Source organism: Haliaeetus leucocephalus, unplaced genomic scaffold (genome assembly GCF_000737465.1).
Source record: "Haliaeetus leucocephalus isolate CR32 unplaced genomic scaffold, Haliaeetus_leucocephalus-4.0 Scaffold158, whole genome shotgun sequence".
NCBI lineage: Eukaryota > Metazoa > Chordata > Aves > Accipitriformes > Accipitridae > Haliaeetus > Haliaeetus leucocephalus.
Genome location: NW_010972594.1, coordinates 1,785,814 through 1,807,869, shown reverse-complemented (window position 1 = coordinate 1,807,869; position 22,056 = coordinate 1,785,814). Strand labels below are relative to the sequence as shown.

Here is a 22,056-nt window from a genome sequence, read left to right as displayed (position 1 = left end):
AATTTCTGTGTGATTATGGGCCACTTCAAAGCCCCCTTAGGCATATTTGAGTGAGGCTGAAATGTGGGAAATTCCCCTTGGAGAGTGGCTTGCTGGTTGTTGAATTATTTGGAGAAGAATCAGTTTTTTTCATAGGATTAGAAAATTAATCTTCCTTTGCAGAATTTCACTTTTAATTATCCATCAACTGCTGCATAGGATGGGCTATTTTCTACACATACTGAATAAAAAATATCTTATTGCAATGTAGAGACTGATAAGCAGACATCCCCTCCTCAAACAATTTAAAATTACTCAAAAAACTTGGCTTCTCTAACCACTTCCCTTTTCATGGGACAACCTACTCTCTGGGAAATCTGAAGTTCAAAGTCACCCATACATTAGTACAAAGAATCAGATACACACTTTTCAGGATTGTAAACATTCATCTCCTCCAGGAAAAGGCTGTCATTTAGGAAACCACTGTTTCCTGTCCGTGCCAAGAACTTCAGGATGATTCCCTTCTCCGATCCCAAGAAAACTACAGTGTAGTTCTGATACGGCCCAGCAGCAGAGTCCACAGCAATTTTGGTCAGGCGGTATCTAGAATAACAATACAGCATTTTGCATCGCTTGGGATTAGATTGCCGTTTATTTTATCACTTTTTCCACTTCAGAAAATTGTGTGGTAGCCTTCTAGCAACCATATAACATATTTAAGCACTTTTCCTAGCTGAATAACCCTCTAAGTCAACACAGACTGTACCAGTTTGGCTCCCCAAATGGTGGGGAATTTTCCTGTGTTTGTCTGCACATCCATATGTCCAATAGATAGCAGAAGTGTTTGCAGAAAACTGAAGGGGTACTAAGAGTCTGAGGCCATTCAGGAATTATCCTTCCAACCAAAAGTAAAGTACTAGCCTGGTGTCTTCTTCAGGCAGAGGAAGAAAATCAGCACAGTGAATTTATTTTTTTTAATTTGAAGCTCTGTACCATTAAAAGCAGCAATAATGGTAACTGATCTACATTCAACTTTTTGGCAGGAAAAGCTGTGCCAGTGCAACAGTGAGACATTAAACACCATTCTACCTCACTAAAATAATCACGCAACTGGCACTAAGCGAGTTCAGTGCTGAGATGATATTGAATCTTGGGATGACACGATTTATTGAAAATGATTTGGTGATTTGGTACCAGTTATCTGGTACTGGCGATCAAAGGAAAGTGCTCCTCTGCAAGAGTTTGCTGCTCTTGTCTTTGGTTGGAGGTACAGAACCTGACGTAAAAACCTGACAGAAGATACATTACTGAAACTACGTGAGACCCTTCCAGAGCTAAACACTGCCCGGCACAAAACTCTACCCTTGTACAGAGGAAGAGAGGAAAATATGGAAAAAGTTAGTCACATTATTCTGTTCACAAGTGGAGGGTAGATAAGTAGTGTAGTGACCACCGCAGAGAGTGGGAATGTATTTTGATAGGAAGGGGATGGCGTATTTGAGGCTTGCTGATTTATAAGTCTTTGTTCAAATCTCTTCATTATTATTTTTCTCTTGTTGCCATAGAAAGGATACAGATTATGTGATTACTTCTGCCTGTACACTTCTGTAAACATTAAAACATACCACTACATATCCCGACAGACTTCATATCCTGTGAACATATCCTGGCAGACATGTTTGTACCCTGTGTACATATCCCTGGGCTGTCTGCTGATCCTTGCCCAAAGTTTTCTACAGAGCTGTCTCAAACACTGACCCATGAGCCAATAGGCGGGTCAACCTTCCCCACAAGGCATTTCCTCCAAGAGTGGGGTTTCAGCACAGCGTGGTTGGAAAGGACTGAGTTTTTTTCCTATCTTGGAAGCTGCTCAGGGAGTTCTGAGGCATCTGCTCAGCGCTGCCATCATTCCTAGCTGGATTCATGCCCAGCATACCAAGGATGTTTACAGAGTTTGAGAGTATTCTGAGCAAGGCTATTAGCACAACTTCACAGCTACGATGAGGACAAGAGTCCACTTGGAGATACATACCTGACCATTGTTCTCAGGAACCAGGGTCGATTGACAATGGAAGGCACAGCCTCATCCATCAGTGGATGTGTTTTGATGAAGTTCAGAGTATCATCCGGGAACTCGTTAGAGGTTACATATTTTTCTAATGATGTAGAGCCAGCACAGCAACCGGGCCTAAATAAAACAAGAGGGTAAAGCCAGAACACTTATCAGATGCCTAGTGCAAATCTCATTTTGTAATGAGGCCCTCAGTGAAATCTGATGTGTATTACAGGGGTTTAAATGGAGGATTGAGAAGTCTGGTGGACTTTTTTTAGCCCCTCAGGGGAAGCCTAAAATCCTGCTCTATCCTCACTCGGCAGGACTTATGATGTCACCGAAAAGCACAAAGACATTTCTCAGCAGGAGTGTGACACACACAGTTTGTAGTTCATCCTCACATGGAACCTAATCACTGCATGTATGCCTTTGGCTTGATGCTGCCCATTGGCATAGGTGCTTTCTGATCTCTAACTTGCCTAGCTGACTGCTCTTTCCTGGAATAAAAGCAGTCCCTAACATACAGAAGGAATCTGATTTTTTTAGAATGTGTGAAGGAATGCTGCTTTCAGCCCTGTCTGGTAGAAAGCGGACTATTGGAGAAGACAACCCAGCAAGCATCCATGTACACATTGGTTTTACCCTTCTTTCAATTCGGATGAGACGATTTCAGTATGGTAGCACACTGAGGACTTTCACTGAAATGTTCTCTAATTGTTCTTCCACAACTTAAATGCAAATCTGCTCACCCTATTCCTAAAATCTACCCTGCTCCTCAGAGGTAACTTAACCTTCCTGCCTGGACAGGTCATCTCTACACAGGAAGCAGTAAAATGCTTTGCCCGTTATTAATATTTTGTGGGTTATTTTCTCCAGCAAAAGGTCCACTTGATCCCATTTCCTAGAGCATTATGATTCTTCAAGTCTTAAGGCCACTGTGAGATGGGATGATGAAAGATGGACCACCCACTCATCAACATGCTGCAGTGTCCCATTTTCATCTGCTTTAACATGGGCAGAGCCACTGACATCAATGTAGTAATGCCAACTTGAACAAAATATAGTACTAGTCTATCATACCTGTCGCTCAGGTTTAGATAAATATTCAAACCTTAGGTAACTAAATGTTTTGTAGGAAGGTAGCACAGGACTGGAAGGGACTAGCTGGGTCAATGAGTTGGGTTCGACACAGCTGCACAATGAACACTACATGCAGAGACTGTGTGCTCCTCCTCTTCGTATCCAAAATATTTTAGTTGTCTTGTAACGGCATATTGAATTAGCAATAGAGGGAAAGAAGGAGAAACCAACAGCATCACCGGTCTCCTGGGTCCTTGCAAGGGCACTGATTCATGAGGTGACATTCCCAGAGAACTCTAGGGAGCAGCCTATGCCTTCTGGCAGCGCGGTGCCTAGGGTTTCTGTATATCTAATCTGGAGGCCTACTTCCTCCTAAATCCTAATCACATGATTGGATTAATCTTGTTTTAATCTCAAAACTGGTTTAATTGAGTAAACACAAAACTGAGTAAACTCTGCTGTGCACCTCAGCAGAAAAGGGAAGTGAGGCCCCTGAAATGCTCTGGTATGTTTCTGAGAAATGTTAGGATCAATAGGAGCACTAATGTTTCTGCGCCATACTGAGATATCCAAATAAAAATGACCTTATTTCAAAGGCGTCTTGTGCCTCTCATGCATTTCAACATGAGTTAGAAGTAATGATTATTTCTGTTAAGCAGATTTATGGCCACATGTTACATGAAACAGTGTTCACCAACTCAGTTCACGTTATCTCCTGATGGCTTAGAAGGAGCACTATTATCCTGTCTTCATCATAACTGTTAGCCTGCTATAGGCTCATCCCACAAACTCAAAATGCAACTTTCTCTTCTTCCTTCCCACTGAAAGAGAAGATTTCTCTTTCTGCTTTCCCCTTTCCCTGCCAATACTCTCTAAGTTCCAAACATATGACCTTGGAGCCCTGGTGCAGCCTTGCACTACCAAGGCAGCCCATCATGTCAATGAGTTGTTGAAACACTGCAAAAAGGAGATAAAATCCAGCAACAGTACTAGCAGGTGCCTTACTAAGGCTCAGACTGAAAACACACAGAATTTACCAGATTTTCCAGTCACCTCCAGTCTCTTCTCTTGAGTGACAACTTCAGAATAAAGACAGCAGAGGAATACTGTACTCGGCAACTCGAAGACATGATGGGCCAAATTTGGATTTAGGCAGAAGCTCAGTTGCCACCACAGAGCTTCAGATGTGTTTTTCTTTTGAAGTTATGTAAGATATCACAAGCGATGTAAAACATACATTAAAGTGGTAGACCTTGACTGAGATAAACGAATTTGCTTTATCTACATTCATATCATATTCTCAGAGCAAAATGCCACTGGTGTAAATGAGTTAACAAATGGCTGTCAACAGCAACTTGTATGAAATGGGTGCTTGTAGGAAATACGAATAGAGTGTAGTAGAGGAGCCACGTGCAAACAGGAGGGAAGTGGAAACAGGGAAAACAACTCATAGGAGGAATGAGGTAAACCGAATCTCCATTTTGATGGAACACTGTTTTTTTCTTCTCACGATGTGTCCTCTGTGGCACATAAATTGCATGTTAACCGCAGAACAGCACACCACAGAACTGGTGCAGGTTTTGTAATGAGATACATCCATTACTGAACCAATTTGCAACAGGTGTGTAACTCACATCACTCTTAAGTGACAGATTATTCTGACCAAGTGGATCTCATGCTGGCCTGATTTATGTTACACAAATCTTGTTTAAGTGGAAAAATTCTCACTTGCATACCTTGGATCCAAATGCAGCTCAACTTCTATTTTACTGTTACAACATGTATCTTCAGTTGTATTTGCACCTTACAAGGCTGTTCAAATTAGCAAAAAGTACTCTGTTCTGCATACAGGAACAGAACAGTATCACTCTGCATGAAACATACCTGGGCTTGGGCACTCGTTCATCAGGAACTGGTGTCCATGTGGAGTCTGGAGACTTTTGTTCTTTGAATCTCCCAGTAAATACATTGGCGATGTCAAGCATGTCATAGGCACAGACTGCAGAGCCAGGGATGCTGCAAAGTGACATTTCCCAGAAATTGTTACTCATTCTGCAGTTATGCATAAAATCTTGAGTGAAAAACATGCTGTATAGAAGTCTTCCTGTCACAGGCTGCTCAATCCTGAACTCTGTAACCTCTGAGTATTGACAGGAAAAGCCAGCCCCATGGAAAAGCCTCAAATATACCAATCAGCAGACAGCTCCTGCCAGCACAATTTGTTTCAAAGCCTCTATAGAAAGAAGTAATTACAATCATCTTGAAGAAGGGAAAGAATCTGGGAAACTCTGGGTACCACTGGCGATGCATGAGGAGTAATAGCTAGTCTTATTCAAAGCCCGTTATTTGGGAATTTAAGTTCTTGTAAGTCACAACATCTCTCAGTATTAATTCTCACCATCCCTGTCATGTGTCAAAAATACACTGCAGACAGTTCAGAAGTTGGTGCTGATCAAACTGGGAGCATGCTGCAACATGCCATTGACCTGGCATTTACACATTATTACTTCATCCTCCCACAGCCTGATCTCCACCAAGTTTTCCCCATGGAAAGGAGTTAACTATGCTTAGGATTTGCTTAACTCAATGAGGTGTAAAGAGCTTAAAGAAGCAAATTCAATTTTATTTTTAGATCATAAAGTTGTAAATTTCAACTTTTTGATTATTTGCAAGCAACTGCATGATAGCATTGTCTAAATGGAATTATATCCTTACCTACATACTTTCTGAAAGGCTTAGGGGTTTCCCATGGTCAGTCGCCTGGAAGCACGAATTATTCATTTATCCACCTTTCATTTTTTTATACGTGAACTACTGTATTCGTGTCTGACTTTCACCACTTGATTTTATCAGGTAAATAGCACGAACACAGCTGGCTGAGGCTTTCAATCCTGCTTTTATCTAGTAGGTTATTATACACCAAAGAAAAAATGTAGGAACTATACTGTTCCAGAGAATAAAACTAAACTCATAAAGGTATATAAATTGATAGAAAAATAACTGTTTGAACATTAAAAGGTTTCAAAATGCTTATTACTGAAGGAAACAAGTAGGGAGTCTTACTTTGACCTTCACAGATTGTTTTTTTTATATGGAAGGAAACTTCAAAGCTCTATATTAACGTGATACTACGTAGCAAGAGTTTTAAATGGAGGCAGCCACATGTATGCCAATGCAAGAGTTGGTCAAGGGTATATTTGGCCACACACAGGACCTCATCCTAAAAGACACCTCAAGACCCACACCAGCTAGAAGATTTTGCACTTTGCTAAATTAAGCCTTAAGAAAAAACAAGCCTAAAATCTTGAGGTGTCCTATACAGAACTAAAAGCGCTGAGAACTGTGCTCAACACATAACTACACAGTCATGGAGGGATCACTGCGGTGAGAAGACTGCAACAGCTTTTACTCTTGAGGATGGCAGTTTGCAGATCCACAGTGTGATAAAGCCACAAGGATTAACTACTGCGGATTGCAGACAAGCCATCTCCCAACCACTGGAGTACAACCCTCACCAGTTCCTACTCTGGGTGACCTCAGGTTAGACTGGGGAATCTCTTCCAGCTCACTCTAGGGTGAGGCTTTATTCCAGAGATCAAAGATATTTGTTGCAGCTTTTCCTCAGTGGAGGAGGAATGAGAAAGAGGCGTCCATGTCAGAGGTAGGTCTGCTAATGAGGTGTCTCCAAGCCTATGCGCCTTCCTGTCATCTTCAATGTCTGGCAAAAACTGGGGCCTATGAAATAGTACCTTGATTTTAACACCAAGTACTTAGGTGATAAAATTCAGGGTTTCAGAACAAGTATTATCCATGAAACACCACAGGAAATACTAGCAGAGTGGGAAGACAATCTCAGTTTTGAGATGATCTCAAGATACAACCTGTTTTCTGATGCTGAATCTCTGTTCACTTGTTTTTATTAAGCCATTTTGCATAAAAAGAGATCATCTTAATTTAAGCCTGTATTCCCTATTGGTGGCATAATTATTCCATTGCAGTTCCTATCATTTTGATGTTAAAAGCAGTGATTATACATTACAGGCCTGGGCTTACTCTCATTTGAAGTCAGTTCTGTGCATGACCTCACTGAGGTCAGGCTTTGACAAGAGGTGGTGAGTGTACAGCAAAACCAGATGAATTTCAGCAATAAAGTTCCCCTTTCAGCTCAAACGTTACTCTGTGAAACAGCAATATATTTTTTAATTAGAATGCTACTATTTTTTTAACTTCTCTGGGAGACCTCAATAATTAGATACAGTTACTTTTCTAATAACTTCTGGAGAAACATGTTATAATGTGTAATGGTAATAAATTCTTTGCAGATGAACTTTTGGAAAACCACACGAACAATGCAATACGGGTGTTCTGGGGACCTCCTCCCATACAGCAGGACAGCTTAGGATCTTGACTCTCCCAGGAGAAAATGCAAGAGTCAGTAGGGATGCATGAAATAAAGGGAAGGAGCACTAATGTGGTTCTTGGAGGTTTAGATGTAAACAGGACAGACCCAGTCCTTTCTCTGCGAGAAAAAAACCCCATATTTTCTCTTTGGAATAACATTCTGCAAGTTACATGCTGCAAAACTTCTTGGTGGCTGGTCTGAATTATTCCCATGTAAAGAAAAGTTCATCCAAGGAATGTTTCCAGACAGTAAATGGCTGAAAGCTGCTCTAAATTATTAGGTATAAAATGCAGGAAGCAATACCAGAGTATCTTAAAATGAAACACAAACTATCGATAAGCACGTGGTACATCATAATTACATTGTATGAGCAATCACTTTTTGTACCTTCATAAAGTAAATAGAAACTGCGGTGAAAAGCAAAACATAAAGGAAACAGAAGGTAAAAAGTTATTGCACCTATTACCTATTATATGGAGTGGAGAAGGTTGCTAAAACAACATCCCGGCCGTTGAAATGGATAACATCTGTAACCGCCTGCAGTATGTTAAAGTAGAAGTGTGAATCGCCAGGAACTGAGCAGTTCAAGCGAGCCTTGAGAAATGAAGTCCACTGTTTTTCCAGCACTCTCTGAGATCCTCCCATGTCATTTTTGCAAACCTGAGCCACCCTTGGGAAAACTACCTGGAAGAAGTAGAGCAAAAATAATGGAGAAAATGAAATGTTTGTTTGAACTAAAATATTTTGTTGGAGTTGTACTTTTAGAATATTCGGAATAACACAGCAAGGTGCTTAATTTAATCCCATGTTTCCATAATCTGTGACAAATAAGAAACAGAGAAAAAATTCAGCTTTGGAGCAGTGTGCTATAAAAGATAAGGCTGTGGCATTTACTATACAGCCATAAATCCTTCAGGAGATCTGTTCTCAACCCATATAAAACTCATTTCCATACAGACTGCTTAGCTTTCTATTTCCCCAAACAAAAGCACATTTTATATTCACAGTCCCTGCAACCCACGCTGCCTGCTCTGACTCTTGTGTTTTCAGCACTTAAAAACTATGCAAATCTTGCTGGGCTTTTATTCCTGCCCTCCACCTTTGTGACCTTGGTCAGCTTTTCTGACTGCTTAGTCAGAAAGCTATTGTGAAATTAGCAAAAATGCAGAAAGTGTTTAATTATTCTTTGCAGAACAGCAGAACACAAAATTCCTGCCCCTGTTTACTCAGCACTCCAGATTTCTTAAAGAAAAATATCTCCCTGCTTTGGAATCCATTTTTAACAATTACCTACTATGCTGAACTAATTACATTTGCCTTGTGCTTTTTACGATTTGAGAAAAGAGATTCCAGCATACACGGTCACCATAAGAAACCACCCTGTTTCCTTTCAAGACAGTGCAATGTTTCACTCCAACCAACCTTTTGGCTTGAGCGATAGGAATCTTCTCAAAATGATGACCTTGTCATCATGATTTATAGTTCTCATTTCAAGGTCACTCCTAACAGCATTGGTCCAAGAATAGCATATGTTTTCCTCCTCTTGAATCTAACAAAGTCATTGAAGGCAATGTTTTTGCCCTTACCTTTCCCATGCTGTTGTACTCCACTGCTATTTCCCGGAAGAAGAAGTAAATGTAATTGCCATAGTCCACTGCCTGGACAAAGTATGGTTCTAGAAAGAAAACCCAGGCATCCTATTTAGGCACCATGTACAGCATATAGCATGCAAAGAGAAGCCAAATACATTCACACTGAACATCCAAAGGTGAAATGCCTGCATTAGGCAAACTTGTTCAGTTTTCAGAATTAGCAACATCACCACCACAGAAGAATCACTGTCTGGGGACAAGACAGCTGGGGTCACGTCTGTGCAACATCACTGCAAGGTAGTTGAGGGTTCGTCACTAACACGTCTGCCCCGCGTTGTACAAGGAAAGGTAAAGAGGCAATATATAATGGTTTGCCTGAGGGGTCCAAGCAGTGCTCTTTATGGCATGCAGGCTGTGTGTGGAGGGAATAACAAACCATGTAACTGTTTCTGCCCACACATGTCTGTAGCAGCAAGCAAAGTGGGACAGCTAAAATCGACACCTGGCAAAACATTTCTGCATGCAGAAAAAGACTTCAAACTATGGCTTTGCTCACTGTTAAAATCACTCCAAATGCTAACTATTCATAACGCCTACATGAAGCTAAACAGCTCCGTTCTTAACAATGAGGGCATTTAGAGCACAGAAATTGCCTAATTCAATGGCAGCTGTACAATCCCTACGAACCATAAAAGAAAGGCTTTGTGCAATATTCCCATAATTTTATTTTCATTGATGAATCTTAATGTTACAGGACAAGCCCTCTATACTTCATGAAGCCTTGACTGTTACCTAACACAGTGCTGGGGCAGGAATATTTTCAAACACAGCCCAAGCACACTGAGCCCTGCAAGTTCCAACCTTTATATCCAACAGCTGTAAACTGATGGATTTCAGCTTGGAAAGCTTGCTGGAATATATATTCTGATCTACCATGCTCATAGTTTCTGGCAGGTCCAGTAACTTGGGGTCAGGAGAAGAGGGAAGAGATAAACACATCAGTGTAAGTAAGAGATGCAATTTACTTCCTTCTTGCTGCCAGAAAGCGTTGGTGAAATGAAATGACAGAGAGGTCTGTCAGGAACCCAATACTCTCATCAGAGATGCCACTTTTTTCATTTTGTTTGTTTATCTACCTTTCAACCACTTTGAGTCATGTTTAACTGTCCGCAGAGTTGGGCTGTCTCCAAGGCTCCGGTATATGACTGCATCTATTGCAAGGAAGTCGGTCACTGTGGCAGAATACAGCTTTCCCTCTGGGGAGGAAGGAAAGAAGAAACAAGAGGGGAGGAGCACTGGAAATAATATAATCGCCTTCTCTCATCAGTCAGATGAGATGGGGCAAACAAAATCATCACAATCTCCTTAGGAACACAGAAGGGAAAAAATCCAGCCAGGTAAGTGGGACTGAGCACTGAACAAGCAAGTCACCAGTTTTCAAAACAGTAGTTTCCCAGAGATGCTGTGGGAGAAGAAACCTTATGGTGTAATTGTTCTCCACTTTAGGTAAGTCATACTGAACTACCCTATCCATAGTTTCCCTACACACGCCTCTGGTTCAATGCTCGTAAATTCTGCCTACGTATGTGAGCAAAATAATTATGGGGAAGCCGCAACAGAACTGTTAGTTTTAACTGGGAGGGCAAACCAGGCAGGTCTTAGGGACTGTCAGCTAATTGACACTTATGCAAATTTCTCCCTTTGAGAGCACTTCTCCTCTGCCAAAGATCACTAGCAAAAAATTAAATAGCGTGCAGGGAGCTCAGGCGAAACAGGGACACAAAGAGATGGAGGAGGATTGCCTATCTATGTTTCTTGCCTACAATGTGTTTTAGGCATTTCCTGCATTCCTCTCTCTTGAAGAACCAGAGGACAAGCGGTAAGAAAGGGTCTACAAAATGGCACCCCCAGGACAACCAAAAGATGCAAAGCTATCAGTAAAAGCATGAGCTCCAACAACATTTTTAAATGCTAATCTGTTTGTGGGTCATGGTAACTGTACAGGGGTATTTCATGTGCGAGACAGATCTTGGAACATGATGTCTGGTAGGAGCACAAGCACCGTGGTATGAGGACAGCAACTTGTGTCTCTGTTGCGTCTACATAAAAATCAGAATGGCCTACATCTCCTTTGACAGAGATTATTTTGGGTGCTGGGCCTTGAAGGCGCCAGCACTGAGAACATACCAAGGACAAAGCAGAGAGGCTTCTATTCGTCAAGCTCTCCTCATTGCACATACAGACAATGTTTAATGTCAGCTCAAGATTTAAAAATCAGAATGTTTGTTATTAGCAGGACTGTACTCTTTGTTCTGAGTCCCACAATTCCCATCACTATTTGGCTCTTTAAAAATGGACTTTTTTTCCTTAGCAAAACCAGAAAAAAACAATTACAAAAAAAAGCAGATACTAAAACCAATTTTAAAATAGAATAAAAAGCTGAATTGTTTAGATATGGATGTCTGAACTCATGTTAATACAGTCACACATTTATTTTCTTTCCTGCCAAGCTCCTGAAGACTATGTGACCAATTACAATTCGCACATATCAGCTTTAATAGCTACAGGCTGCAAGAAGAGCCATATTCATGTAAGTGCACCCAACAGACTCAGATGACCCGGATTAGTGCCCTAAACTGCTCTGAAACTATTTTTCACTGCACTCTGAAAAGTTATCATGGGTATCAATATGTATGGCATATCAAACAGTGATTTTCTGAAGCTAGCAGATTTACAAGGTATATTCTACAAGAATTCACTTGAATAGTATCAAATTTATTCTGAATCATCATGAAAGATTATGATCACTTCTATAAATATTCTTTTTATTTTCAAATAAAGCGAGGAATTCTTCAGTGACAGAGTAGGAGTTATCTTACCAAACTTCAACCGAATGCAAGGTAAGTGTTTACATTAAGTTGGTCATAAATGCTTTCTTGGCTAGTATAGTGAGAAAGGTCCTTCTGAAAGGTCATTCAAACTGCCCTAAGGATAGCGAATCTGAGACACATGGGGTAAAACTTTCTCTGAAGGTGTCTCTCTCTTTCCATCATTTATGAATTACCTGCTACAATCAGAGAATTTCTACTTTATGTTCTTTTGACTGTAATTAAGAAATTACATACTACCACCATCATCATCACCATTATTTTTGAAACAAAAGGACTGATTTATTTACACCATAAAGAGTAAAAAAAAGAAAAATAAAATTGCAACCTCTTATAAAATCTGTCCTTTGTGAGGCAGATGCCACCTCAAACACAGTAGTGCTTAATCAAGCCCTCCGGCTACAGATTCAGTTGAGAGTGGCTGAAATACTTGCACATTCTTAAATCTTCAAAGGAATAGCTAAAGTATTTCCACGTGAGCGCCCAGACTCTGCTTTCTAGCATCACACCTGCTGAAGAGGACTGGCATTATTGTAAGTGGCTTCTGTATTATCTTTACCACCTGTTTTACAGCCAAATCTAAGAAAAGATAGGCAAGGTTTACACTAAGAGAAGTTCAATAAAGAAACAATTTAATCAGGAATTCATGAAGTACAAAAATACCACATAATCAACAGCCCAAATTAACCCCATTAATAAATACTCATTTTTTTTTAGCTATTGTAGTAGAAATCAGTTAACTGTATTCTGCTGCATGCAGCATAAATCATTATTAACCAACAGACTTCTCTCCTTTGTCTACAACAGCTGGTAACACCACATTGAGATGTTTTCTGCTTGAAAATAAAATCACCTTTCCTTTCCTTCTAGATCTAGAAAAGGGCACATCACAGCATGTTCCCTAGCTTCCTTTTATTATGAAGATTAACTTAAGCTTACAGTTGTTAAAGAGCATATCCTGCCCGCTCCTCATTAAAGTTCACTCAAGCCTTGACTTTCCTTGACTTTTGCAGAAGCTGGATGCAGCCAGAAATGGTGCCTCACACTGGTCTGGCATCATATTATCAAGAATCCAGGAAATACTGAACCAGGAAACTGAGGCTTCAGGCAATGTTTATGATAGTGAAGTCAATCCCAGAGAAGGGAAGGCTTCCATGCTACTGACTTCCTCATGCCTCCTATTTTTAGCCATTATTCACTCCCTTGGCCACCTTTTAGATTTTGGCATTCTGGACTCAAGAGACACAGTGCTATGGCGAGCCTGGCTGCAGGACAGAAAGAAAAAAGTTTATCTCCGTCACTTTACCTGCGAACAACGCAACATTGGCATGCTTTGCATCATAGGGACACCTGGCCATTCCACTGAATTCATCTCCCAGGAACTCCAAGGTATCCATCTGAAAAACGAAAGGGAGCTCCTCAGATAGAGAAACAAAACTTCTTATCCAGGATGAGGCTTATGACAGTGTTTCTTCTTTTCTGGGCAGGAAGGAAGGTCTTTTCTCTAACTGTGCTCCTGACTATGAATTAAAAACCTGACAAAAATCATGGTGTTAAATAAAATCAGTCTGAAGAAAACGTATCCAGTAAGTCAGTCATTCTTTTGCAGCTAATCACTCTTACCCTGACACATTTTACAGAAGTCTTCAGTCTATATTTTATCTGTACACAAGCTTCCTGTTGAACTACAGCAGGCTATGTGGTCTGTGGTTCTGGCAGGGATTCAAAATTTATCCTCAACAGTGATCCAACAGAAGCGCTCTTATACACAGAAAAGACTGCAAGCCACAGCAGTCAGAAGAAACAACACTAGGACAATTATCTGTGTGTGCATTTTTCTCCCCAAAGTCCGGAGATCCTTCTTGCTCTAGTCTCAACAGTGGTGCTCTCTTCCTTGATTTGCATACTCAGAAGGATGCTCTCCAAGTCTTACTGTATCAGTTGAGTCTGTGTCAGGGAGAAATCCTCTTACCATCAGGCAAGAATTAATCTGTGCAGGAATTGTAAAATCTGAGGCTTAAGTGTAACTCCTGGGAAATAAATTCACCCCGGGCACTGATAATGATACAAATACACAGATCAACTTTACGCTAAGTTCAAGAGGGTTTAGTGAGCTATAGGGGAAAGGTACAGCTCTTACCTCTTTAAGATTCTTATACCACCGTATTTTGGGAATAAGAGTCTTTCTAGCATATTCAAGTAACTTGAGCAGCTCATACTGTATAAATCACATACAGTACAGGTTCACAGAGCATGAAAAATAAGACACCCAGCACCATCAACTACTCCAATCAACTTTTTGCTTGCATGTTACAGCACCCAAGTCCTCCAGTGGACAATTTGTCGTCATTTGTTTTCTGTCATGTATCCTTCCTGTCAAAATCCACTCTGAAGGGAATTAGTTGTGTTTACTCCAGGGCTGAAAAGCATTTCACATGATAGTGAGAGGAAACAAGTTACAGCCCTGAGCAACTTTCACTGCACTGAGCCCCACACCCCAGGCTCATCAACACTTCCATTGTTAGCGTGAAGGGACAGCCCTGTTTTCTGTCATCTTTTGTGCTCTCTCTATATAATGCAGAAATACATGGAGCAAAAGCCAGGTCAGGTGTTGGAGACCTTCTGCTGCCTCCCAGAGGTATCACTATCCAGCCCCTGCAGCTCAGCAACTGGTGAGGCAGTCTGCAGAGGCCATGCATCCATCAAAGGGAACGAAACACCTGCAGTAAGGGTAAGGAGGGCGATTTATATCCCTCACATCAGGATGCCAAGGAAATCTGTATCTGTATTAGAAGACCTAGCTTTCTAGCAAGTGGACTGGTTGAGATTTGTTAGCCACATTAATGGTATTGAGAGCTAAAAATGGACAAACTGTGCTGGAAGACTAAAAACAGCACTGAGAACGAGAAGCTTTGTTGCATGCTAGGAGCAGGATGCAAGGAAAATAGGAAAAGAAGAAATGGCTGTTAACAGACCAGCTATCTGTACCACACAGTTACCCAGCCACAGGCTTGTATTTTTATTCAGATCTGATTCTTCCTCCACAGACTGAAAGAAAAGACTACCCTCAACTTCCCTCCTGTGTTTCCTAGACTATAGCCATCACAGTGGCTAAACAAGGTAAAGCAGCATTGCAGAAAGAGCAAGGAAGAGCAGCAGTCACAGCAAATACCACTACGGCAGTTGTTTCCCTGGATGTTAATGTCTTTATTCTGTTTTTTACAATAACTCTGAAACCAATGACATGAATGAGAATTGTGCTGTGACTTTATCAGAAGCAGCACTAGCAAGCTGTTTTCTTTCTCCTAAAGAAGGATGAGAAACAACCTGTTGGACATAGCAGTGCCTGGAAAAGAAGAGTCTGGATCTCAAAAGCGTAAGTAAATCCATTTCAAAGCTACTCCAGAGACATCCACTGTTGGGGGTTATATCAGATTATACTGGTGCAAGCCTGAGAAAACGGGAAATATTTGAATAAATGGGCCCTGTTAAAATGCAGATAACAGGGACACAGTATGTCAAAGGAAGTTGGGGTCAAGGAATTAATGTCAAGTGTCTATGGACCAGCACAGTTTTCTACACTGCTCTAAATAATGTTTTGGCTTTGCAGATCCCCAGCTAGTGAGGAACACATCACCTTCCTTCTATACCTTTCCCTGTGGAGATCTGCTGTCAATCACTTTTACAGCATACAATGCCATAGGACCTCCACAGCTTCCATATCTGTGGGGTCCCCAACACTAATCTTCTCAGCTTTTGGTTGGGATTGAGAACAGTACAATAGAGATTTAAAACATGCTACCCCAGAGGTAATCCTCAGCATCAGTCCATGACTTGATGTGGGTGTCAGTGAACAAGCTGAGAAACTTTCTGAGGAGTGACTGCATCCCCAAGCAGGGATCTGGAGGATTCTGCACCTATGGAGGGCAATGTAAAGTGGCAATAAACTCTTGACATGCAGGAGTTGCAAAGAAGTAGGTAATCAATGCAAGCAGTCCTCAGAAATCCACTCAACATTGAGGTCTGTAGCCCTGAAACGAGTCAGGATAAATGCTACAGAGTTGAATGATGCATTGTTGAATGACAATCTCATGCTGTTGCCAGCATAGTCACAATAAATCCAACAGAAAGACAAGGCATAAAGGAAATCCCATAAACAGATCACATACCTTGTAGTTCCTGCAAGAAGGGTTGAATGCATTTGTTCCACAGATAAACAGTGTATCCTCATTTCTTTTTAGAAGAACCTTAATAAAATTATGACATTCATCCTGAAGAAAAATAATAAAAAGTATTTTAAGTACTGCATTTTGGGTGTCTGGTTTTATTTTTATGCCATGATATTTCATCGTCAGGTTTAAAATGAAATTGGCTGGTAGCCACTGTGATATTCTGGGCTTTATTTCAACTATGTTTAACTGACAATGAGCAAGACGCAACTGATTTATATTCTAGTGGTTTAAAAATGGTTACAAAGAACTGAAGACATGATATTCATATTACAGCTCAGATTTTTCTATTGTTCACATAGGTGAATTTTGTTTGAAAGCTGTTGCTTTCCTCATGAGTGAAAAATCTGATCTTCTCATCTATCTTGCTGTAAGACAGTAGCATCACCAGTGCAATGTATTGGCATAAAGCATCTGTAACTAGAAGGGGAAGCAGGTGTAGAGAATCAAAGAGTCTGCATCTAATTCTGATACCACTTGTGCTAGTCATAGGTTACAGAAGGGTGAAAATGGTGTGAGAAACAGTCCTTCTACAACTGTACACATTCACACTTTCAGATGCTTTACACAAACTTCTCGGTAAATTCCTGCAGGAGGATGAACAGCAGCACTTAGCTTTTGAGGCAGTAGTAAGCAAAATCAGTACACTAAGCATTATGTCCAAAATCCTCAGTGCTTTAAGTATTACAGGATATTGCTGTGGCTCCTGTCATAATGTTTTACCACATTAAAAGTAAACTATTTTTGCAAATTAAAGCCTTCAGTAAGTTGACGAAAAAAGCAATTACTGGCAAGAAGTGAATGGCATGATCCATTCCACATCACAGCCAGCAGCCTGAGATAACAGTGAAGCAACTAAACTAAAGTGGCAGATGCAGAAGAAATGAAAATTGCCTACCTTATGTTTTCCCTTCATTCTGCATGTGTCTACATCAGCTTGTCTAGATTTCCATGTCAATTTCTGCAAGGATCAAGAAAGAAATCAATTAGAGCCCAGAGGTTGTTGCATTTGATTTCAGAAGTAGAAGTCCCTTAGGGGAGAATAGCTGTTGAACATATATTTATTGAAAGCTTTCTGCACCCTTTCTCCATGATTAATTCACCACAACAATGAAAGATCAGTGATGTGGAGCATTCACTTAATTTTGTGTTGCCATCTATTCATTAGACTAGAAACCTATCCTTTTTTTTTAAAACCTAAACCAATGGAATTGAGCAATAAGCCAACTTTCAAAAATATGTGCGCTTAAAAGTAGTAGATGCTCTCTTCTTTTGATTTGAATTTCTTCTGCACATCAGAATAAACATTTATGGACTATAAGCCCTAACTGGATTCAAAATGAACTATGTATTCTAGAAGACAACATTTTAGATTAGCAAAGAAATTAAATTCAGGTAATTCTTATCACTTCAATTCAGCTAACAGGCTCAGAGAGCCCTCCACCTATCAAGACACTGCTAACTTTATCTGCTAACACTCTTTCTCCAGAACATTTACAGGTAAATCCCAGCCTGGATATTTTTGCGGTGAGTTTCAGGAGTGGTCAAATGTGGTAGGCTGATTAATTATAATAAAACTTTATTTAAAACACATGGCCTAAGATAGTAACACCTTAGACACTATTGTCACAATACTCCTGACAGTTTCCCACCAGTAAACTAAGGCACAGTGCATTCATGAAGTGCTCCACACTGAAAGAGTAACCATGGATGTTTATTTCCTTTACAAGCCTGTGCCCTCACTTTTTGATGAGCAATTGGGCATAAGCTCATCTTCAGCATCTTTCATAGTTCTAATGAAACGCCCTCTCCTCCTACAGTGGAATTCATCCAATGCCCAAATTGGTATGAACTTCTGCTGGACCAAGGCTGTGTTTGGCACATATTACACAATGTGAATGCAATGCAAAGGAGCTGAAGAGAGGTTATTTCTAATATGTTTATGTTAATACAAAAAATGGTAATGCAGACAAAGCTCTTCTTAGTTTGAACGTAACTTCCCATGGAGATAATGTGAATACATCTACAAAGTGGTGTTATAATAAGATTTTATTTAGTGAGTACTTGCATGAGTGAATAAAATTTGTGTGCATGAAAATATGTAAACAGCACTTGCTTTTTATGATGAAAGTTTCCATATACTTAATTGGGATAGTATAGCTGTTATAGAAAACTGCTGAATATAAATGAATAGATGTTTGACAGATGTTCCATCAGGGACCTCACTGCATTTAAGTACAGATTGCTTATCAGCCCAGCTAAATCACTTATCAGAAATTCACAGAGGACATGATTGCTATTCTAGCTTTCCCCAAATATGATTAGCAATGCCATCTTACTTGCTTATTACAGTTTTTACAGCAGCACTCACAAGTTGTTTGAAACAATGTCATCTTCCTATTTATTTGAAGTTTGTTCTAGTGTCCTTGGTTTCTGGATGATGATAAAAGCTACTTACTTTGCTAAAATAAATTTCTTCTGTATGTGATGTGTCCATATCAACAGTATAAATATGGTCCCTGTAAACAAAGGCAAATGAATGCAAAGTCAAATGGAGTAGTCAGACAGTTCATTTTCTATGAAGTGAGCTATCTATCACAAGATAATCCATAATCCATTCAAAAAAAGATCACAGGTCTTACCAGGGAACATTACTGGCAGCATCGCCTACTTCTCCCAGAAAAGCATTTTCATATATAAACTGTTTTCCTTCCCATTAAGAAAAAAGAAAAATGCTACAGAACTTCGAAGCAAGATTCTTTCCCAAAAGCAGTTATTTGAACAAATGAGATTTTGGAAAGGAGATGAGCCTCATATAATTTCTGCTCTATAGGTCCTACAGCAGATGCCATGATCTAGCATGCAGATGTTTTTGCATATCCTGACATCAGCTGCAACAGCGCTTAGGCAGCCTTTGCCAGATTCCTGGGCTAGCAGTCAACGTGCCACATTTAGCCATTCAGGGTTAAAAAGAGGTTAATGCTTCTTTCTTTCTTTTTTTTTGTTTTTTTAAATTATGTGTCTAACCTCAGCTGTGATAATTTGATTGACAATATGGCAGGCAAAAGGCCGACAGCCACAAAACTATTCCCAGAATCATTCTTTTCTTCACACACCAGTGGCCAAACTAAACTAAACTGTAAAATACTCTTCTGAAAAAAAGTTCACATTTCTTTCTTCCATTTACTTTCCTGTTTTCCTGAGAACCCGTCCCTCTCTACAATTAGCTGCCAATCTCTCCTTGGAAAGAGGAAATAGACTCAGCTACTCAGGTAAAGAGATATTTTTAAACATTCTCCTCTGTGTAAGCTGAGAACAAGGACATCTCTGTATGGAACCTAAAATCTGAAAAAACCCACCAACCCACAATGCTGTCGTAACCACCACATCCAGTTGGGACTGAGCATCTCATTTTTCCTTGAAATAACATTGACTTTTTTCAAAATGCAAGAATCTGTGCAGCCAGAGCATGATCCACAGCATTGGAGGGGTCTGCTAAAAGTAGGGTACAGACTGTTTCCAGTCTCTCAAGGTTAGCTTCATTTTATTGGTTTTTGGGGAAACAGTGCTAGTCTCTTAAATAAAGCAAACACAAAATACTGCTGTAGAGAGGAATAAGCAACACTTCTCTCACATGGAGAAAAGAGGCAGCACTGTTGTGGGGAACTGGCTTTTAAAAATCTACTATCTGCCGCGGCGCTTGAGGCTGTTTGCTTTGTAAGATGCCGAACTGCGGAGCTGTGGGTTTTCTTCTCCTCCAGACTCTGTAAAACCAGAGCTGTCATTTACTTCCAAGATTGGTTTAATGCTTGAGTTTATTATTTGCCTGACTTTACTGGCAGAGCAGTGGTCAGGGTTGGTGCTGGACTAAAATTACCTATTAGCATGATTCCAGCTTCAAAGATTACTGCACGGTTCCATTTTTATGTACATCACTTTGTTGCTGTCACTCCTACTATATAAAAGTGGGAACAAGACTTCTTAAATTGCAAATTAGGTGTGGCTGGAGCTCTAAAACCTTCCAGCACAGCTCTTGACTTTAATCACCAGTCTTGTTTTCCAGTGGTTATGATGCTTTCTTTTTAAACAGGACAATTAGAAAATACAGTGGTGGTACTCAGAATGAGTCTTGAGTTATTTAATTGCACTCTCAATAAAACAACTCTCAGAGGACTTACTTTCTGGTTCAAGAAACCACTCAAAGAAAACTCAGATGCTAAGTTACGGGATCATCTGAAAGAGGGTTAGTATCACGCAAATTACACAGCATTTTCTCATGCTGTTTGTGAAACATACTTGCTGACAGTGTCATCAGCGAATGAAAGAGCTGTCAAATTCAGGGGAGGACTCTAACCACAGACAATGCGGGATTGTCCTTGCCCTCCTTTTCCCACTGCTGCCCAACTCCTACTATCTACTAGCTGTGGTATGTGTACAGCTCACTGCTAATTAAGTTATTCTAACACAAATTGACTTAATCCTAGAGCTTCCGTTTTTCCCACCTCCAGTCAGCAGAACCAAGTTTTGTTGCCATGGCATAATCTTGTGGAGGAAGGGAATTTAAATAATGCCACCGGCTGTGCATGACCCTTGGCCACTCAGTGCATCGTCTGGAAATGTGTAACTGCAAATGAGGAGGGAGCCATCCTGATTCCTCCTGGGCTCAATAAACCATTTTGTACATACACATGAGGGGAGGCAGATAATGTGAACAAAAGCTGCCACCATACAAGACAATGGAGGAGGAGACATGGCAAACTTAGAAAAGGGGGTGTGTGCATGGGTGTGGGTGAGTGCGAGAGAGGCAGCGAGGGAGTACCCTTCCCACCAGGAGAAAGAAAACAGAGCTGGTCCTTTGCAGACTGCAAGCCAGGTATTCGGACAGTATGGCTTCATGGGCTTCAGCTGAGTTATTCTAATTTATATTGGCTGGATATCTCTGCCTGCTAACTTGAAACAAAGCCTTTCTGAAGCGACACAAAATTTTATTTGGTAATAGCTAATACAGGAGTCATGTACCCCATATGACAAAATAAGCAACTGGCAGAAATTTTGTTCTATGCCAGTAGCTCAGTAATAAAGTGTTAGCAGTTCTCAAATCTGACTTTGTCCGCTCCTGCGCACAGAAACTGTCTGCAAAGTAAACACTGGATTTTCTAAAACAAGCAAACAAACAAAACCACCCAACCCAAACCCAACGACCCCCAAATAAAACCTCTCAATGTTTAATAATTTTTTTGATTGCTTTTCAGATAATTGGGTACAAACATAAACTTAGCATCACTATATTTCAATGTCTAAAAAAACCAGCATGAAAGCAACATCTGATATGATAGCTAAGGGATTTATGTTAGCTACAGTTTTCAGTGAAACTTGTTACAAAACTCTGAGAAACACCTTTGACTGTGTACAGGTCTGCTTCAGTCTCTAGATTTACTACTACCTCTAAAGGAGATGGGGTATTGCAGTTATAAACTTTCATTCACACTAGTTATCAAAGGTTGACTCATTTTCTGAAGTTTATTACTTAAAGATAAAAATGACCTTTGAATTTTAACTTGTATCACATAGGTTTCTCAGCCCAGCAGGGATTTTATTCAGTAACATGTGGAGGGGGAAAAGAATATGTCAAAGAGTTTTTAAGTTATCAAAGGAAAAAAGTATAAGAAGATTTTTTTGTGCTTGTGTAAGTACAAAACAGACCAGGTCTTTATTCTTTTTTGTAGGTCACAAGACCCTAGGAATATATAAGCACTCTCATTGTAGTAAACTGTTTTATACAAATATATAGCCACATAATATGTAAGAATGCATATTCAAATACCAGTACATA

At 40.2% G+C, this 22,056-nt stretch overlaps 1 protein-coding gene across 5 annotated transcripts in view; it reads right to left on the bottom strand.

The window, feature by feature from the left end:
• The window catches only part of SEMA6A (sema domain, transmembrane domain (TM), and cytoplasmic domain, (semaphorin) 6A), a 61,244-nt gene that overhangs the window by 34,454 nt on the left and 4,734 nt on the right, over nt 1-22,056 (bottom strand). For all 5 annotated transcript variants that reach the window (XM_010562346.1, XM_010562349.1, XM_010562347.1 and 2 more), the window contains exons 3-12: nt 18,682-18,742; nt 17,122-17,184; nt 16,164-16,265; nt 13,301-13,391; nt 10,243-10,362; nt 9,101-9,189; nt 7,981-8,198; nt 4,997-5,128; nt 2,012-2,167; nt 406-582 (exon numbers count right to left, since the gene is read on the bottom strand). In XM_010562346.1, the coding sequence (XP_010560648.1) occupies nt 406-582; nt 2,012-2,167; nt 4,997-5,128; nt 7,981-8,198; nt 9,101-9,189; nt 10,243-10,362; nt 13,301-13,391; nt 16,164-16,265; nt 17,122-17,184; nt 18,682-18,742 (1,209 nt within the window). The remainder of the gene's footprint in view (nt 1-405; nt 583-2,011; nt 2,168-4,996; nt 5,129-7,980; nt 8,199-9,100; nt 9,190-10,242; nt 10,363-13,300; nt 13,392-16,163; nt 16,266-17,121; nt 17,185-18,681; nt 18,743-22,056) is intronic.